The following is a 20,426-nucleotide window of genomic DNA, read 5'->3' on the forward strand; positions in this document are numbered from 1 at the left end:
ATGGATACCTAGTCAGCAAGTTTGTGTGCTTGACAGTTTTAAGGAAAAGATATTATAAAGTATATCAACTAATAAACCATTTTTAGCACCGTTCATAGACGTTATCATTCTTATTAAAAAGGTGAGATTAATAGTATATAATTATTGAAGCTAATTTTTACATGCAAAGAAATACTACCACTCGAAATTTGTATATCTTACTTAGCCGAACCATGTTAACGACTATTCTTGATAAGTCGTTGTAATTGTAGGTGTGGCTCATAACTACAGTTTAAACTGAAATCCGAACCACTGTAATGCGTTCAAATTTCAAAGCTCTCCCACTGGAAATCGGACCCCGATATTCCGTCCACCGAAGACGCGTGCACAACCTACTAGACCAGTCTAATCTAATTACATCATCAAGTTGATTAATGAGACAACAATGATGGAGAAACGAAATAATTAAAAAGATTATTTAATAGCATAGTTATTAAATTATATAGGCATTATTGCAACAGTAATCTTCTATAACAATAGCAATTCATTTATTCATTATCTTCAGTGCTTACATATAACACTTTCGTTCAGATTTCCTTATTTTCTCATCATTTCTCTACATTTAGTAGAGTATTGCAGGGGATTTAAATAATATCATGGAGTTTGCTCAGTTAAATTTATGGTATTTGTTAGAATTATTCTTCATCCTTCATCTCAACATCTTCACTAGCAGGTTACCTGATAAAGTACCGCAGCAAAACCTTTGGCATTCAAGCAGTTCCAAAGAGTTTGTTTGCTCCGTTAAATATTAAGGAGCTTGCTAGTCTGGTTCTCCGGCGCTAAGATTGTACGGTGCATATGGTATTACGTCCCTCTCCAGTTAAAAGCAGGACCTCACAGAGGTTGTAAGGCTTTAAACTAACACCTGCTTGCACCAACTTTCTAAGTTTTCTATGAATGAATAAAAATACCTTATTCTTTTCTTTCCAGGAAAACAAAGAACAAGAAGTTCAAAGATACTTTAACCAGGTCATTAGTTGAGGAAAATACAAGGAATATATACGAAGACTTATGTTCAAATATAAACAATATTACACCTATCTGAAAGTTACGAGATAAAAAGTCAACCTGTTATACTCACCAGCTTTTCTGAATTCAATCTGGATAAAAATATCAACATTTAAGCCTCCAGAAGCAAAAGACAAAATAGGAACAAAAAGAAAACATCATATCAGAAGAAGAGACTGACAAAATTATATATTAGTAATTTTTATTACTCTAAATGAACTGAATGTCTAACATTTTCCAGAGTCAAAAAGTGGAAAGAGAACGCCAAGTGAATGACATTGGAAGAATTGGAAGAGTGAAGAGATTGGTATCAATCGGAAAAATCACCTGAAAATATTTGGCGCGATGTTATCCATTACAAACTATGAGATTGAACTGTAGATTTCCCGCAATCAAGATCTACCACCATCCCATAATATTCACCTAGAACTGGCAGCAACTCTCAACGGCATCAACTGGAACTTTCATTTATTTTAACGAATTTTGACTTCGACAGCGGGTTGACTTTTTCTTCTGAATACACATATCAAAAAGTAGGAATCAAGAAACTTCTTTACATTTCCTTTTATATTATATGCGCAACAACGAACTTTTCTCTACTTTTAAACATTCAGTAGGATCAGAAGAAGCCATCAGCCCAATATGGAAATAAATAAATAGGACACAATGGTAATATATTTGATTCTTCGAAATTCTCACGAATTCATTTTGCCAAATAGCAGTCTAGTTAACTCAAACTATAGAAAGACTTCGAATCTCTTTTTCTTGACACGTTACCTTCAGAGCACTATTGTCTCTGGGGTATACTTGCAGTTGATCGTAACTGTAAAGTACGCGCATATTAAGTAGCCTCAAAAGAAGGAATAAAACAAATAATTAATGTATCTAAACGATTTCTGAATATCATCATGTAAAGTTAAAAAGAAGTTATGGTTTTGATAAGATAGATGCAATAATGCAATGCAATACAACAACGCATTTTTATACTGTATAATAGTTTTCTTACTGAATGATGAAATCTAAATTTTTCACAAAACCTGTCATGTTATTAGATATCGTCATTTCTAAATGTTGTCATAAACATTTCAACATTTACTAACATGTAAATACTTAAAAGATTACTACGAAAACGTTTTGTTGATATTCCACTAAATTTAGCCTGGAACATATGCCAATACTTTATATTCGTGCACCTTCAATTTCGACAACTGTTGCATTTCAGTACGTATGACAACGCGAACAATTCCCCTGGACCCTTTCTTACGAAAATTTCTAATGACGCCCATAAGCAAGAATCGATCCATCAACTGTAGAAACGAATATTAAAGAATAAAAGAAAGAACAGTAACAAATCCACAACCAACATGTCTTGCTATCATTAATCTAACATCGATTATGCCGATCTGCAAGAATAAGAAGACTCTTTATCTCTATAAACGACTTACATAAACAACTTCCACCTCTACATTGCTAGGAAACTCTAGAACGGGTCGGAATACCTTTTATTGAACAAGGTTAATCTACGCCACAGTATATAAGAAAAAGAAGCAGGAGCTCTCAATCTGTGCTGTAACTACTAGTAAAAATACCGCTTAGTGTTACTGATTGTTTGCAGCATTTAACCAGAGATAAAGCATAATACATTAACTCGAATTTATTAATGGTGCTATACAATACATACTGAATAACGAAAAGAATCTCTTGTCTTTATAAACACTTAAGACATATAATTATATAATTTCAACATTCGCTAGTGTCTTCTTCAGTATCCACACCTCGTCGCAGGATTGATCATTATCTCGTTGCGAGTGAAGAATTAATGAAAGAGTTTGATATATATTTGGCAGGAACTGACCATAGTTTTTCTATTTTCTTTTTTTTTATGTTTGATTTCACAATGATTCACGTTTCATTAACCTGAGTTTACATAACAACAGATACTTTAATTAGATACTGAAAATCTGACCCTGTAATACTGATTACTCTGCACTTACCTCTGCCATCCTGAATACGAATACAAGATCGCAAACGCGCTTGTTCTAAATGGAACTGGTCTTCCTGGCGTTCCCATTCCTGGAACTGAGCAGCCTCCTTCTGTCTTTGTAGCAATGCAAGTTCCTCTTCTCTCTGTTGCCTTTCCATTTCCCTTTCTTTCCGACGCTTCTTTACCTGAAATTTTAATTTAAAATTACAATTCAAATTCACACCATCTCACTTTACTACTAAATCCAGTTTCACACTCTTCTTTTATGACTTAATGTATGATGACTGGTGTTTGTTACTTATCTACTTTAATAAATATGTTTCAATGATTTTTAAATAAGAATAGACTCTCAAACAAGTACAGAGTTAGAAACAAAGACAATATTTTAAAGGTTTTTTTTTTTTTTTTTTTTTAAGCTATATAATCGTTTACTTAACACTTGAACGCCCAGGATTTTGAACAATCTTCAGCGCCTATGAGTAGACAATTTGTCATCGATACCTTTCTATGTTCTTATCGTTAAGTAAACGTTAAAGGTAAGTCATATTTGTTTCCGATGATTCCTATTGTATCTCTCTTTCATCACATTGGCGAAATAGTATCATAATCAAAGAAATAACGGGCTCTGAACCTCAAAGTAAGAGATAATTTTGTACTATTCGTACTTATTTAAAACTTATATTGATAAATGGAGGACATATCCGATTGTTAACACACCAATTTCTCTACAGATGCGAATTCAATGATACATGAAGAGTGAAAAAGTGCATGACTGGATCAGAACTCGAACCCGAGATCTTCGGCGTACTATGTCAATGCGTCAACCACTAACGCCACCCAGGCCGCTCTTCGTATATTGAATTTATTTATTTATTTATTAAGGTTTAGGAAGCTCCAAACTAAATTAAGATGGTAGACATAGACAGAGCTGGATCCTGTTAAATAACTGCAATTACAGAATGTAGTTTGACCTCACGAGCACAGAAATATTTACGTAATACGTCCTATTAAACCTACACGATTTGCAAACTCGGAGCCTTATTAATTAATATTTGTTGTGTGTCAATGATGTCTCAATATCTCAATACCTATAAGAATGGTGAGAGAAGTCTTTAATCATCTGATGTCATAATAGTTGAGATGTGTGTTAAGTTGACTTTTTCTGTTATTAATCTAGACTGTCTACATAATAATTATTCAGGGCTCGAAAACATACTACTTAATAAGTAATTAAATTTTACGTTCTATGACATGAAGGAAACGCTATGGCTTCATTTATGAAAAATCCATTCAAACAATGCTCTTTATCCTTATGGTGTTTAGAAATCCAAAAATAAACATAATTCTACTGTTTAAGCAACCTAGTTACCATTAGTTACAGCAGTAATCAACGACTGAATCGCACAGAAGTAACGTTAACAAGTCATCCACCATTGATTCTCTTACCGAAGAATATGATGTGTGTTATGCTATCTAACAAAAGAATTAATTCACAATAACCACTTTGTAGTGGACATATACAGTGTGTGTGGGGTTTTTTTTCGAAATTCTCCCTTTCCTTTTACTTTCTTCATTCCACCATTTCATTCATTATCAACGCTACTGTCTTCCTTAACATTAGAGGACAATCCTGGTACGTGACACTAATAATTCTTTCTTATTTAAAAAAAAGGCACTTTTTTAATAACAAAAAGAAGGAACTCTTCTATCTTACCACTTCAATTTCTTACCTTTTCCAATTCTTTTCTATTTTCTTCTTGCTTCTGCCGATTCCGTATTTCTAACTCCTCCCTGCTAACACCTGACAATCCCTCCTTTTCCAACTTTTTATTCCACACGAAAGTAGCTAATAAATTAGCATCCCCAAATGGATTATCTGTATTTGTGTAGTGAAGGTAATCGTTATCCCATCCCATTCTCTCTTTCCTTCGCCGTTCTTTGGCTTCCTTCTTCAGCAGACGACGAAGACGTTTCTCTTCGGGAGTCTCTGTCGCTTTCATTAACTCCTTTTGACGCCTTCTCTCCTCTGCCAGGCGGATTCTCTCCTTCTCCAGCTTTTGTAGCAAATTGATTGAATTGGAAGAAGACTCAGAACTAGTGCTCTCTTCTGAATCTGATGACAAAGACCTGTAACGTATCAACAGACCACTTCAGTATTATGCATATTCTACGAACATAATTACATCAAAAAGTACATTAACAAAAACTAAATTTAATAATGAAGTAATAACCCTGAATTCCACTTTACCACGTATTTTATTAATTTAATCGTATTATGTTTTATTACTCCTTATCATCATCATCGGTATGCGTCTGTTACAAAATTTTTAATTTAGTTCTGTCCATAAGAGGAAAAAAAATTGTTTACAGCAATAAGCACATTAAAATCTGGTTTTCTCTAAGCACTGAAAAAAATACCACTGTGCTACTCCACGGATCAATATAAAAATTCCTTAATAGTCACGTATCGATGACTAGCAGCGTTCACCCCGCTTCGCTGCGGTCACCCCGGAACGCAATAAACTTTGTTACTTAGATAATTTTTACTTTTTCGCTTTCAAATTGCAGTAAATGTTAACATTATAGCGCCTGTCATTTATGTTAACCCGCCGAGTGACCCGCTTCGCTGCGGTCACCCCGGAACGCAATAAACTTTGTTACTTAGATAATTTTTACTTTTTCGCTTTCAAATTGCAGTAAATGTTAACATTATAGCGCCTGTCATTTATGTTAACCCGCCGAGTGACACGGTCATGCGGGTTGCATATAAATACGTTTATTTTTATACCTATGATGAACTAATAACAAAGGATTTGTACGTATGGACACTTGAATGGTCAATTATCTCAAGACACTGGTAATTAAAAATTAAAGTGATATGATAAAAACCATCTAGGGTCCAAATCCTAATAACCTCCCAAAAATGAAAGAAATTGGTTCAGCCGTATTAGCGTGATGAGCTAACAAAGGATTTGTGCGTTCTCTTTTATATAATAGATGATGACAAGCAGTGATCGAAACGTATGCGATTAAATTAATGAAACGATTGATTGATTGATTGATTTTTTGAGTTTTACGTCCCGTTCAGCAGCGAGGCTATATGAGACGTGGACCTACTGATTAACGTGGAATTCGAACCACATGAGCTCCCGCCGGGAATCGAACCCGGGTCTCCCGCGCCAAAGGCGCGTACGCTAACCGCTTAGCCACGAAGGAGCTCTAAATTAATGAAACGAGTGCTGAAGTGAAGTAATTTCAAAAATTGTATTTATTATATTGTGTAGCTATTTAGCAGCCGCATACTTTTGCTTGCCTGCTGTGGAAGACCTTTTTAGTATAATTACTATAATTAAAAAGAACGAAAATGGTAATTAAAGAATTAGATATCGAAGAAAATTATTAATAATGTTAGATAAAAAGAAAGAAATATGTGAATGTTATCTTACATGATAAGAATGAAATCTGAACTTTGTAAATAACGTAAGTCCACTACTAGGTAAATTCCTTTCAGAAATCAATCGAAGAGAGAAATGAAATTTCATCAGGTAAGAGAGGAAGATCAAAGCAAAATATGGAGAAATATAAAGAAAAACATAATTGTTACAAAGTACGTGGGTGATTCAGAAACTAATGCCTCCAAGCCCACTACTTGGCCAATAGTACTCCAAACATTCTGAACTGTCTATCATTAATCGACTGACGTTTAAGCTATTGAACGTCACTTGTTTCGCCTTCCTATATCGTCTCGTTCCAGAGTAATGGAGCAAACCATGGCATCCAGTGGTGACGTCCGGTTGAAACAGCGGGCTGTCATTGAATTTCTGACTGCGGAAAATTGTGCGCCCAGGAACATTCATCGCCAGTAACGAGTCGTGGATACACCATTACGACCCGGAAACGAAGTGCTAAAAAAAATTCAAAGCTGTCCTATCTGCTGGCAAAGTGTTGTTGACATTCTGCCTCATCCTACCTATAATCTGGATCTTACGCCCTGTGACTTTTGGCTCTTATCCAAACTTAAGGATCACATTAAGGGCCAACACTACAGTTGTCACATGGAGGTATAAGCAGCAGTTCGGCAATGGCGTCATCAATAGCCACCACAATTCTTCGCCGACGGCATAGAAAACCTTGTTTCGCGTTGGCACAATTGTATTGCCCGTAATGAGGACCATATTGAAAAATGATGACATCATTTGTACCTGACATTACAAGCTTTCCACTGATACTTGTATCGATGCTATCTTGTCAAACACAAATAAAGATATCACCTTGGAGGCATTACTTTCCGAATCATCCACGTATTGCGTACTTAACAAATGCTGAATTAAGGCCTTATTGTAACGGACCATTTTGGCACATGGTCCTTACAGTATATGCATGCTTTAATGTAAATTCGATTTTGTCAATTCCTGAATTAGCTACTTATCTGAAAGTTTTAAATAGTTAGTTTATTTAATCGATTTTATCATTGAGTCAAAGATTATTTATATAAAGATGTGCAATTTGTTAGTATATATGCAGATTTGGAATTATGAATTATATAATAAATTTCAATTTTCTATTTAAACATTTAACGAAATTATGTAACAAAATAACATGATACATTTTTCTTTCTAATCTATTGTAAATTTAATCGAGAACTCTTTCTCATACATGAAATCTTAAATTTGTTTATAAAAATATGTTGAAACAAATATGTAAGAAGAAGAAGAAGAAAAGTAGTAGATACAAAATGTACTAAAAAAAATAGATTATTGATGTATTAAGTTCCTGTCATGAAAATTGTTATTGATGCTTTATAATTGAAACAAGGTGAAAAGAATACATAATATTATTACAGTAATAGTGTTAAATCATTTGGTGCACTGTACTGTGAAATTTTATATAATAATATTTATATTTTACTGCAGGTGATATAAATATGAACATGTATGAGTAAATAGTTAGGATCCCTGACAATATTTCATCACCTGAATACGTCGTACTTCTCTGTCGTAGGTGAAAATAGGTATCGTAGTTGTTCTTGGCAGATGATCTATAGTTATGAAGCGTACTGATGGTGGATATGGCCGGGTACCATAGTAACACAACATTAGTCGCTAATGCATATTCGTCAGGAAACTGTAATGAGTAATGATCACGGTGAAGCTAAATACTTGAGGCAATGCTGCAATATATAAATGCATGGTGCCAATAGAGCCCTATCTAGTTTGCATGTAGCGTATTGCCCTCTTTGAAGACTTCACGTCTGTGGTATTTAAATAAGTTTACAGCCTGATTGAGACATGTAACATTAAGCGGCGTTATAGTGAAATGTACGTTCTTCCTTCCCATACCATCATCTGGTGTTTCCTTCCTACAAGTCACACTGATAAATCTGTTAACTGCCAATCCAGCTATATTTAATAATTATCATTATGCCACGAAGACCATCTGGAGATTCCCAATCCCGACCACATTGCTACGCACCACGACCAGGGGACTTGGCAGCGTACCTATCGATATCCAGGCCAACATAAATTCTAAATCTATTTGGAACCGTCTCGTGTTGCCTTGGTGATGTTAATAGTCGTGACCCGGCAATGTGAAGGGGCGGCTACATTATAAATAGAAAAGTGATAACAAAAGTAGCCCCAATCAATAGTAATAACTTGTCTCCAACGCTTGGACAGAGTAGTCTTATAGCTGTTCGTGCTATCTCTCCTGAGTGATGCTATACAGAGGTTGATTCATTTGTATTAAGCTGAAGTCAATAAGCAACCGTACCGCACATGCGCAACCCATCATCATGAGTTTGCCACGAGAAAAGCGACAGTATCTTGTTAGTCACACAATAGAGCAGTGTAGTCGAGTAGTTTAATGCTCCCAAAACTGCATCGATTCCGGGAGGGGTTCATTGTGGCCCTTTTCGACGCTAAGTTCATGGCGTTGCACATCGAAGAAATACTGTGAAGTCCGATTATACGACTTTCGTTTAACGGAAGTTCCGTGTTATCCGAGTTTAATCCAAACAAAAATTTAAAAGCTAATCTAGTTACAACGATAAGCAGTTTGCTTTATGTTTCAGCAACAAAGCAAACATAAAGCAGGCGTAAAGATGATGACTTCGCCCGACACTGCCATAATGAAGCTAGCGAGCTTGAATAGTTGTATGTCTTGAGTTTCAGTTTGAGAAGCCACTGTACTATGTCTAACAGCAAGACAAGACACCAGCTCACATTATGATGTTGCTATGTCTGTGCAATATAGCGGCCAAAAACGAGATAGCTTAATGAACCAGAAGACTATGAAAGACAAAAAGTATATGTATGTTAAACAGTATTTTATTTGAATGTGTTTTGTATTGTGTTTAACTTATGTACGTATCAATGTCAAACCTCATTCTTTTACTGTATTATAGCTAATTTCTTATGTATGTATGTATAATTATATTAGGGATGCAAATAGCCATTCGCCCGGGGCGAGTATTCATTATCATACCGAAGGTAAGTAAATGATTTATATTGTCGGATATGGGCTGGTACCTTTTTTCTTGGGCTAGTAAAATTTCGTTGCTTATCTGGATCCCTGAATTATATGTACTGTACTGAATGTCCAATAAAAATAATAAATACTGTACAAAACTTCCTATGTATCCATCCGCATCAACCGAGTTTTTGCTTATCCGAGTTAGATTCGGTCCACATTAGTTCGGATAATCGAGACTCTACTGTACGTAAAGTTTATAATTTTAATGTAGGTCGTGTCACTGTGAATCGTATTATACGGAAATATGCGATACAGAGTCCTGGACCCACCACACTGACGTGATCAGCTAGAAACCGACCTCCATGAGAAGGATTCGGTCGCCATTACGTGTGTTCGGCATATAGCGACCTCCGGAAATCTGTACACATAGCGTGCGACTGCCAGCAAACGCCATACATCGCAGGCGATAATCAACTGCGCCATCTACAGGGATTTACGCCTCACAATCGTTTACAAGAGCAGTATGCATACCGTGAAACCGTGTCATGTAGCTCAGCAAAAAAACAACTATGCACATAATCTCGCGGGTGATCGATGAAGGTTTGTTGTTACCCTTGATCAAGCGTGAATTTTCCTCACAGACTGTGGTAAAGTTCGTGTCATTACATAGAGACCTATTGACACCAAGGCCCGAAGCATGATCTTCTGCCAGTGCGATGGAGATTCCCAAAAGGGTTCATGATCGTGACCGGTTTCTTGCAGGTCACGGTCTCCGATTTTCCTGAAATTAGGATATATCAGTCTAGAAACAAAATAATTAGACCCGTATTTTTTCTGCATTATACAAAAATTTACTAGAAATAAACCAAGCTTTTAATGCAACTGAGACTTACAGTGACTGTTTACCATAGGACATACTATAACATAACGAAAATTTAGTGTTTGAAAATAGCTTTTTTAAGAAAATTGGGGCAGATTTTACCTTTCTGAAAGTTGTGCATAATTTTTTATCACAGTTTTTGTGATATTAGTGACTATTTTCAAGGCTTTTAGTGCGTATAGTGTATTTTATGAAATACACTATAACTCAGTTAAGTAGATTAACCTATTCAGATATACGGCTTTGCGCCTAAACGTCTGCGCCCAAATGTCCTGCTCCGGATGGAAACACGGCATTTCCTTGGTACATTCAAATTCTACTCAATAAAAATGTATCAACCTCTGTACTTATGTTAAGTGTCTACTAAATGAATCAGTACAAGGGCTGTGCAAGAATTGGCATAAAGCTGTAAACAAAGTCGAATACTACCTACTCTTTATATATAAACTGCTGCCAGACACAGTAATCAGTAAGGCAGTACAAGTAAATCGTAGACAGCACAGCAGGCAAGTATGCATCGTGTATTGTAATGAATTCGAATTCAATATAAATCTCGAATTCGTTTTTCTCCTACTTCATTACAAGGTTTTCCTAACCCAAAAGTATGCATCAGACATCACCTACCTCTTTTTATGTTTTGTTCCATGTTTGTGATGTTTAGAACTGGATGGTGATCCAGATTTCTCTTTATCTTTCTTCTTATCTTTCGATTTCTTTTTCTTGTGTGAAGATGAGCGTGGTTTTGATGAAGATCTTGATCTAGAACGCGATCTCCTTCTCCTCTTTTTGCTGTCATGAGAACTAGTGCTTCTCCGCCTCTCAACAGGGCTTCTTGATTTTGAATTTGAATGAGATTTCCATTTCCTACTTCTATCTGAACTGGCTGACTCACTTCTGGAACTAACAAAAAGAAATTTAAGTTCTACAAACGGAATACATTACCTACAAGAGCAAAAGTAGTTTAATAATTTGACAATAATATGTAGTATATCTATGATAAAAAGAACGACGTAAGTATAAACGAACACAGCAGCATTTATGTATCCACTTCTAAAAGATATTTCGATTAACTGTATGTCAAATTCCTGAAGTCCTTTGGCTGTGTTTAATCTTCAAACTCTATCAAAATTAAAATTCCTCTACAGCTCTGCTCTAAGAAGGAAAATGAAAGGCAAACTCTCTATCAGTTTAAGTAATAACTGCTTTCTTCTTTTCAGTGGTAACAGAAGTTATTTCGTTTCTCTACTTTCTCTCTAACCTATTTACTTACTTACAATATGCAAATTCTTAAGACATACAATATATTCTTTAGGTATCCTGAGAAAACCAAAACTATTTTGAGCTGATATAAACCTAAAATTAGTTGGTGTTATAAATAAATATTGCATACTTCGGTGATATGATCAATAAAATAATCAAAATTTGAAATATGCAAATAGTTAAATAGTAGTGACTTAGATAAAAGAGCATATAGTATTGCATACATTCTGCAACAAGGGGTATTTTTGTACTATATTTCGCAAACCCCACTGTTTGCTCATTCATATAGTCCTAGTCTCCGGATTACATGTTGAACCAGTCTTTGCTAGCCCTCTTTTTTCTTCTTCTTCTTCTTTTAGTTTCAGTGAATAACTTAAAGATAATAAAGAATGTCAAAAACGTAAAAAGTAAACCAAATAGTATCTACGAAATAATATTACAAGAAATTAAATTTCAGCGAGACCACTACATGTTTGTTTTTAAATTCCAGGCTTTTCCAAGTCTATATTCTTTTTTTAAAAAAAGAAAAACTGTTATTGTTAATAGTTCCTATTGTAAGGCCAGTTGATACAAATTTGCAGTAATCAACAAAAACAAGCAGAGCCATTTGATTCATATCTCTTGTTCGTAATAACATTTTACATTTTGTTTTTTAGCACATGAAGAAGTTTTAAAAATTGCTTTACATTCTAAACATATGATAACACTAGTTAACAAATTTAAACTTTTTGTTTGTTACATGAGAAAAATCACCTGATCTTAAAGGAACTTTTTGCGCTGAATTCGAATATGCACTCGGTTTCTCTCCATCACGTACAGTTTTCCCGTAACAGAGGGGTTTTCGGGAAATTCCCTCAAAAATTTCCCTTTTTCAGATATTTTATTCCCCTAGCTCCTGTCCCCTTACATATAGTAACATAGAAATTATACCTAAGTATACCTTGATTTATATTTAATAAACCCTAAAAGTTTCGTAAAAATCGCTTTGTTCTTTCTAGAGAAATAAATATATTTGTATGTATACTGTGTGCACTGTTTATTGCACCTGATAGTAATGCTTTCAGATCTCCTGAGTTGGGGTAAAAACGATTTGCTTTATTACTACAAACACAGGCATAAAAATGAATATTTACAATAGTCAACAACACACTTGTATTACTCTCTGTAAATTAGAAACGTGTATAAAAATAGAACGTACTTCCAACGTATATTTTTTTAAAACGTACAGTATATGTATATCTTAATACATATATAAAAAATTCTCCAAGTTTTTTCGTTTTGTTCATGAAATGGTTATCAATATTTGTTATCAAATGTAACAGAATGCAAAAGAACTTCCACTTCCCAAGCCCCCTACCAACTGGGAAGAGATATGGCCAAAAGACTCTGATGATGATCATGACCTTGATGAACCATCGACATCAACATGCACATCCAAGGATCCAACGTTCATCCCTGACTGTGTTCGCGAGCCACATTTCATCCGGCAATGTGAACTTAATGACCTAGTCCGTGATTTGCACCTGACGAAACAAGAGGCGGAACTTCTGGGATCAAGGCTCCAGCAGTGGAACTTATTGGATGCAGAAACGAACATATCAGTGTACAGGAAAAGGCATGTTCAATTTTCAAGCTATTTCTCAATGCAAGATAATGTGTGCGTATGTACGGATATAAATGGGTTGATGGCGGAGCTAGGATTCCTTACGTTCCAGAAGAATGGAGGTTATTTATCGACGCGTCAAAGGTCAGCCATAAATCTGTTCTTTTACATAATGGAAATAAAAAACCTTCTATACCACTTGCGCACTCAGTGAAGATTAAGGAATCCTATGACACCATGTCAACTTTGCTAAATCTTAGAAATTACAAGGACCATTGTTGGCAAATATGTTGTGATCTCAAGGTAGTTGGTATTTTATTAGGACTGCATTGCGGTTACACGAAGTACCAATGTTTTTTATGTTTATGGGATAGCCGAGCTGATGACAAACATTATGAAGTGAAGGAATGGGAACCTACAGTGAATTACGTACCTGGAGAATGCAACGTCAAATACGCTCCTTTGGTAGATCCTAATACTTACTACCGCCACTTCATATCAAGTTAGGACTTATGAAAAACTTTGTCCAAGCCATGGACACATCTGGTGAAGGTTTCAAGTATTTGCGAGATAAGTTCCCTAACCTGAGTGATGCTAAGATTTCAGCGGGAGTGTTTATTGGTCTCCAAATTAGGAAATTAATGCTTGATGATATCTTTGACAGCAAGTTAAACAGTGCTGAGCTAGCTGCCTGGACAGCATTTAAGTGTGTTGTGCGCAACTTTCTGGGCAATAACAAAGCTGAGAGTTACACAGAAATCGTACAGGACATGATACAGAAATACAAAGAGTTGGGTTGTAGGATGTCTTTAAAAATCCACTTTTTGCACTCCCACCTCAGCTTCTTTCCTGCTAACCTAGGTGCTCTCAGCGACGAACATGGGGAAAGATTCCACCAAGATATAATGGCAATGGAGAAAAGGTACCAGGGACGATGGGATCCTTCAATGATGGGGGACTATTGTTGGGGTCTTGTTAGAGAATGCAACATTTCTTACAAAAGAAGGAAGTAGTGTACGTTTTTGTACCCCAATGGAAGTTTCATATATTGTGATAGTTTTGATTGTCTTTTCATGACCTTTTGGTACATTTGCATTATTGTTTATTGTAAATTGTCACACTTGTAAATTATATTGTATTATATTTTATATATGTGTTTGTGGTAATAAAGCAAAACGTTTTACCTCAACTTAAGAGATCTGAAAGCATTACTATAAGGTGCAATAAACAGTACACACAGTATACATACAAGCATATTTATTTCTCTAGAAAGAATAAAGCGATTATTACGAAACTTGAAGGGTTTGTTAAATATGAATCAAAGTATACTTAGGTATAATTTCTATGTTAGTATATGCAAGGGGACAAGATCTTGGGGTGTAAAATAAACGAAAAGGGAAATTTTTGAGGGATTTTCCCGAAAATCCCTCTGTTACGGGAAAATCGCACGTGATGGAGAAAAACCGAGTGCATATTCGAATTTAGCGCAAAAAGTTCCTTTAAGAACAGGTATTTCCTTTTATGTAACAAAACCTTTGTTAACTAGTGTAATTTATATGACTACATGTTTCTGCATATACTCCTTGGATAGGAAATGATCAGTTACCTTATTTTTGCAAAAGTTATTCATGCAATGGATTGTTATTAATTCACTGAAAATTGGAGAATACATTACCAGAGTAAAGAAAAAAAAAGAAAGCTACAAACAAATGACTAGCTAGATAGAGAAATTACGAATATCAGAATAAAAATATTCCGCATTCACAATTAACATTTTTACTACAGTAAGACTCAGAAGCCGTTGAACTTAAAGACGCAATCCTAGTTACTTCTGAACAATAACTCTGTAAGTAACAAAAGTAACATGTTAAGATTGGAATTTTTTAAAGTATAAAATTTTCTTTGTTTCCTATAGAGCTTTAAAATTAACTTTCTTCGTGCAATTTCTCTAATATTTACCAAAAGTAGTTAACTTCAACAACAACCCCGAACACGGGTTAAATTCCAGGCTTTTTCCACATTTACCATGTGCAAAAGAAATTCCAGGCTTTCTAGGACAGTAGACACCCTGTAATCGTCTTTAAGACTTTTTATATAGTGTATAAATTTGGATGCTCAGTAATTATGACGTCATAAGCTGCGCACCCACATTTCTGGTCTGTAATGACAGGTTTGGAAATTATTATTGGCTTATTTAGCGATTTGTAGATACTATCTGGCTCACTTCCTACAATTCTTAAATTCTTCATTATCTTTATGTTATTAAACGGGGTGACAAACATCTTGGCATTTGAAGGCGGCGCTCCAAGTTCCCTTTAAATATTGCTAGCAAAGGAGAGGCCAGCGGTATTGCCACGTTTATTTTGTACACATCCACGTCTATCCTCTGCCACCTGATCGCGCTGTAGTTCGTCCGCTTAGCCATAGCCACTCCACTTAGCAATCGGCAACATCGCGTCAGAGCTTGCGTTTTATTGATTTAGCTGAAATGCCAAGATGTTTGTCACAGCCTTTAATTAAAACATAAATTAAGAGTCTTAATTCACGTTATTTTCTGTATTCGGGAAAAATTACAACTGAAGCACTTAAGGCAGACATTATGTAGATTAACTTTTTTTAAAAACCTCTTCTGACAACTGGAAAACTGTATACACATAGTTAAGAAGCGGTTGAAGAGGTAATCCGAAACACGGGGCTACAAGAATAAGCGAACAGTGGACTTTGTAAAGTATAGCAGAAAAATACTACTTCTTACACCACACACATAACAATATTTGCTCTTTTATATAATTACTGCGTTAAGAAGCATCCATTGAAGTAATAAGTTAATTATACTCGTGAAGTAAGATCACCAAAAATGAAACTAGAAAGGAAAGCAAAACAACTAATTCCACGTCGCGGAGTCAACACTAATGCACGTAAGTGTAACAAGCCACCTTCATTCAAATCACGAAGTCAGTCGCAATCAAAACAATAATAGAGAGCATCAGACAGTTGTCCGATATCTAGATTTGTATATCCAAAATTGATATCAACAAAATCTTAAAAACCTGAATCGACAATATTGATTCAAAAAATAATAAAAACAGTTCATCTTTTGAGGAGCCTAAATCCGAAATAAGAAAGTAGGCCTCAAAATTTATCTTGAATTTTGTAGCTGCGGATGTAATTTAGAAGCACTTGCTGATGTCATGTGTACTTTTATTACAAATATTATAAAGCAAAATAAATGTGCTTTCGTTGTTACTTTTTTAAGGTGCCACTAAAATCAATGTAAATTACGGAAGTAGACCCTTAAAAATTGTAGACAAAGAGCTCTTGTATCTCTTAGCTTTATAATGGATCTTTCCTGTGTAAATCGTAAGCCCTTTAACCAATATTTCCTCTCGTACTAGTTTACTCTATGAAGCCGTCATAGGATAATCTGAAAAGCTCAAACTTAGCAAAAATTTAGTTTTCAGGTTAGGTTATCTTTATACATAGTTCATTCATTAGTACTAGAATAAAGTATTGCACGAAAAGGGCATCGAATAAATCACTAGTAACGTATCAACAAAGAAGTATAATGAACCATCCCTGATTTAACATACTTTCTGTGACTGTTGTGGCAAGCTTAATACTGAGAGACAAAAATTGTATGCACATGGATGATTCGGTACGAAAACGCCATCATCTACTTGGGAAAAAAATATATTTCTTCCTTTTTTTTTTTTTTTTCAAAAAGTACATTTAATTTCACCGATGTGAAGTTAGTTAGTTAAACTTATTACTAATGATGTGTTAACTTCGATACTTTTAGTCATTCAATATAGGATTATTTTCGAAACTCTCCTTTAGCCTAGGTGGCATAACCGTGGAACGTAAAACTCAACACAAAAACTATTTCCGAAACTTAACCGACTTCATACTTGATGTTAGCACAAGACTAGCATTTACAACTTCATACAACTGCAAATATACAAAGGGTTTATTTTAAACTGATCGCCTTATGTCTTCAGAAATTTTATCTTGTGAAGTTTTAAGTGATGTCGTTAAGGTGAGAAAGTTTATCACTATTATTACTTTAAATAATATCCTAATACATTATACAGACATAGTTCCATAGTTCAGATCAAATCAGGCAGTTAAAAAATCTTACTGTCATAGTCTCAGAGTTAATTAATTTAACAGATATTAAAATTCAGGACAAAGTAAAACTAAAACGGTGTCCACCAGCTTCGCCCTGTCCTGATGTTAATCGTGCTAGTTTAGATACGGTTAGATACTAATCGTACTCTTTTAATGGATACGTGGCGAAGGTTGGGGACAATGTTTAGCAGAAGGGATCCAGCTATTTTTTCTAACAAATGTTACAATTTCGGTACTTTCTATTTACATTAGGTTAGTTTCGGTGAGATTAGGTTACTTTATGTTAGATTATATTAGTGTAGGGATCCAGCATAATTTCCGAACAAATGATAGAATTTCGCTTATTTCTATTAATATTAGGTTAGTTTAGGATAGTATAAGTTAGTTTAGATTTGGTTAGGTTATGTTAGGTGTAAGTACTTGCATCTTCCATTTCTCCTGTAAATTTTGTATTTTTTACGTACTTCTGGACCCCGTCTGATAAACATTTACCAAGGTTGGTTTGTTTTTCAATAATTATTTCTGGTAGTCCCCGTGAACTTCAAAATTGTCGGCTACTGCTAAAATGTAGAAGACTAAGAAAATAATTTGTAAAAGAATTATGATTTTTGAATTATTTATGTTACTCTAGCACCCTAGAACTTCATCTATGTCAAATCAGATATGTATTTTCATGTCACCCAGCGCAAATCCTTAGGAGATACGCATGCACTTTGAGTAGAACAACTGATTTTGTCGCAAGATGTAGAGTTGGAGAAGGATGGCTTGTGTATAGCCCGCTCCCCACAGTTTTTTGTCACCGGAACTGGAAGTCAGTACTACTACTACTACTACTACTTATATCGAGAACATAACCCAACCAATCCCTGCGGGGCTTCTAACCCGTTCCTACTACTACTATTGCTACTAACTACCACCACCACTACTACTACTACTTATATCGAGAACAGAACCCAACCAATCCCTGCGGGGCTTCTAACCCGTTCCTACTACTACTACTACTACTACTATTGCTACTACCACTACTACTACTACTACTACAACTATTGCTACTACCACTACTACTACTACTACAACTATTACTACCGCTACTACTACTACTACAACTATTATTACCGCTACTACTACTACTTATACTAGAGCTTCCTTACCACAAGATTTACATCTTAAATCTTTATAACATGCGATTCCGATTCATTATGAACTAATATGAATCGTTAGAATCACTATGATTCGTTAAAAATCACTGGGGGGAGCGGGCTATACTCAATCCAGGAACAGAATCAGTGATGTTTGTACGAAATAGATTCGGTTCGTAATAGTTTCTATGAATGTCTTGCTCAAAGTGCACTTTTGCCCCTTAGGGAACAATAAGAAGGAAATTAGTGAAATTATAATTCACATTTATTCATTACGTACACACTAGCAACAAAAGGGTTCTAAAGTAAGGTACGGACATAGTCTAATCAATCTTACAAAAGCATCGTCTTAAAATTTTATGACAAGTATAAACTTACAAATGGATTCTAACTGAAAACAAATCGACTGATATTTAGTATCTCCCCCAATCTTGCACATATAAGATTTACAACAGTGTTACTTACTTTACAAAATATAGCTGAGCTTGGGACAGCAAGCGAAGGGAGTTAGAAGCTCCCAGGGCCATTGTATTTCTACCTTTATCACAATTTAGACAAAAACAAGGTACTCGGTTCTGGAACCATGAAACGAGTTGGGGGAGATAGTAAATACCATCCAACAAATCCTTTGAAAATGTGAACTTTCAAATTTACAGCAAAGAACATCATTAACTTACTGTTTCACTTTATGTCGTGGTCTTTCACTTTCACTTGAATCACTTCTGGATACAGAACGAGAGTAACTTCTACTCCTATGTTTTGGCATACCCTTTATATTGTAATACACAAGTGTATTCCTCTTGTATTATTCATAATAATGTTAAAATATATGTTTACATTCGCACGTACGTTCTCGTGCCCAAACCTACACTTGTCTTATTGTAGACCATTACCAGTAAAATTGGTAGGTACGCCAGCTCACTACTCGTGTGTGCTACAAATCCAAAATTGTCAAATGTGTACCTCACACGGAGGATTTATGATTCAGAAACAAAATTAAATAAAATACAGGACACGATTGGGAAGAAAAAACAAAGTCAGGAAAAGGTCAAAATCGGGAAAGAAGTTCAGACAGTGAAAGAGGACTGAAAGCCAAGTTGAGCAGGGCAAAAAGTTAGAGGAAAGAGGGAAGTGGAAAATGAAAAAGAAGAAAGAGTAGAAAAAAGAAGGGGATGTATGTACGTGTATATATAAAAAAGTGTAAGGGTAGCGTAGGTGTATAGATCCCACTCAACTCTCTTCCACACAGAGCACTACCACACACGAGGCACTCGCCGTAACGGCCACTCCAGACCTACACTGTTCACCCTCACACTCACGCATATTTTCGAAATACACTTAGCCCTAACCAGAAGACATTACGTTTGGCAACGTCGCACGGAAACAAATTAATGCTGAATTACATTCTAACCCGTTCCTCCTCCTCCTACTACTACTACTACTAATACCTTTTACTACTATTATTATTACTACTACTACTATTACTACTACTACTACTACTTTTGCTATGGATCTGTATAAGTACAAGGGCAAACTTATTATAACTAGGAATGCAATGGATATACCCGATTGCAATGAAATGAGCTGAGCGAGCTTAAACTACGTAATCAGGAAGCGTTTTTCGGTGATTATTCCTCGATGGTACATCGGATTTTTTATTTCGACCTATGTTGTCACTCAGCACGACATACTCTATCAGCGTGCTAAGTTTAGTTGAGATCGGCCAAACGCTCTAGGAGTAAGCGTTTTTCGGTGATTATTCCTCGATGGTACATCGGATTTTTGATTTCGACCTATGTTGTCACTCAGCACGACATACTCTATCAGCGTGTTAAGTTTGGTTGAGATCGGCCAAACGGTCTAGGAGGAAGCGTTTTTCGGTGATTGTTCCTCGATGGTACATCGGATTTTTGA

General features: G+C 35.4%; 1 protein-coding gene across 1 annotated transcript in view; it reads right to left on the reverse strand.

The window, feature by feature from the left end:
• Window positions 1-19,525, reverse strand: part of cactin (cactin, spliceosome C complex subunit) — a 56,865-nt gene extending 37,340 nt beyond the window's left edge. The window contains 4 exon segments of the mRNA XM_081747070.1: window positions 3,042-3,216; window positions 4,762-5,158; window positions 11,007-11,282; window positions 19,190-19,525. Of these exon segments, the coding sequence (XP_081603196.1) occupies window positions 3,042-3,216; window positions 4,762-5,158; window positions 11,007-11,282; window positions 19,190-19,278 (937 nt within the window). The 5' untranslated portion in view covers window positions 19,279-19,525.
• Between the last annotated feature and the right edge of the window lie 901 nt (window positions 19,526-20,426).

This window comes from Thermobia domestica, chromosome 2 (assembly GCF_964235325.1).
Source record: "Thermobia domestica chromosome 2, izTheDome1.hap1.1, whole genome shotgun sequence".
Lineage (NCBI taxonomy): Eukaryota > Metazoa > Arthropoda > Insecta > Zygentoma > Lepismatidae > Thermobia > Thermobia domestica.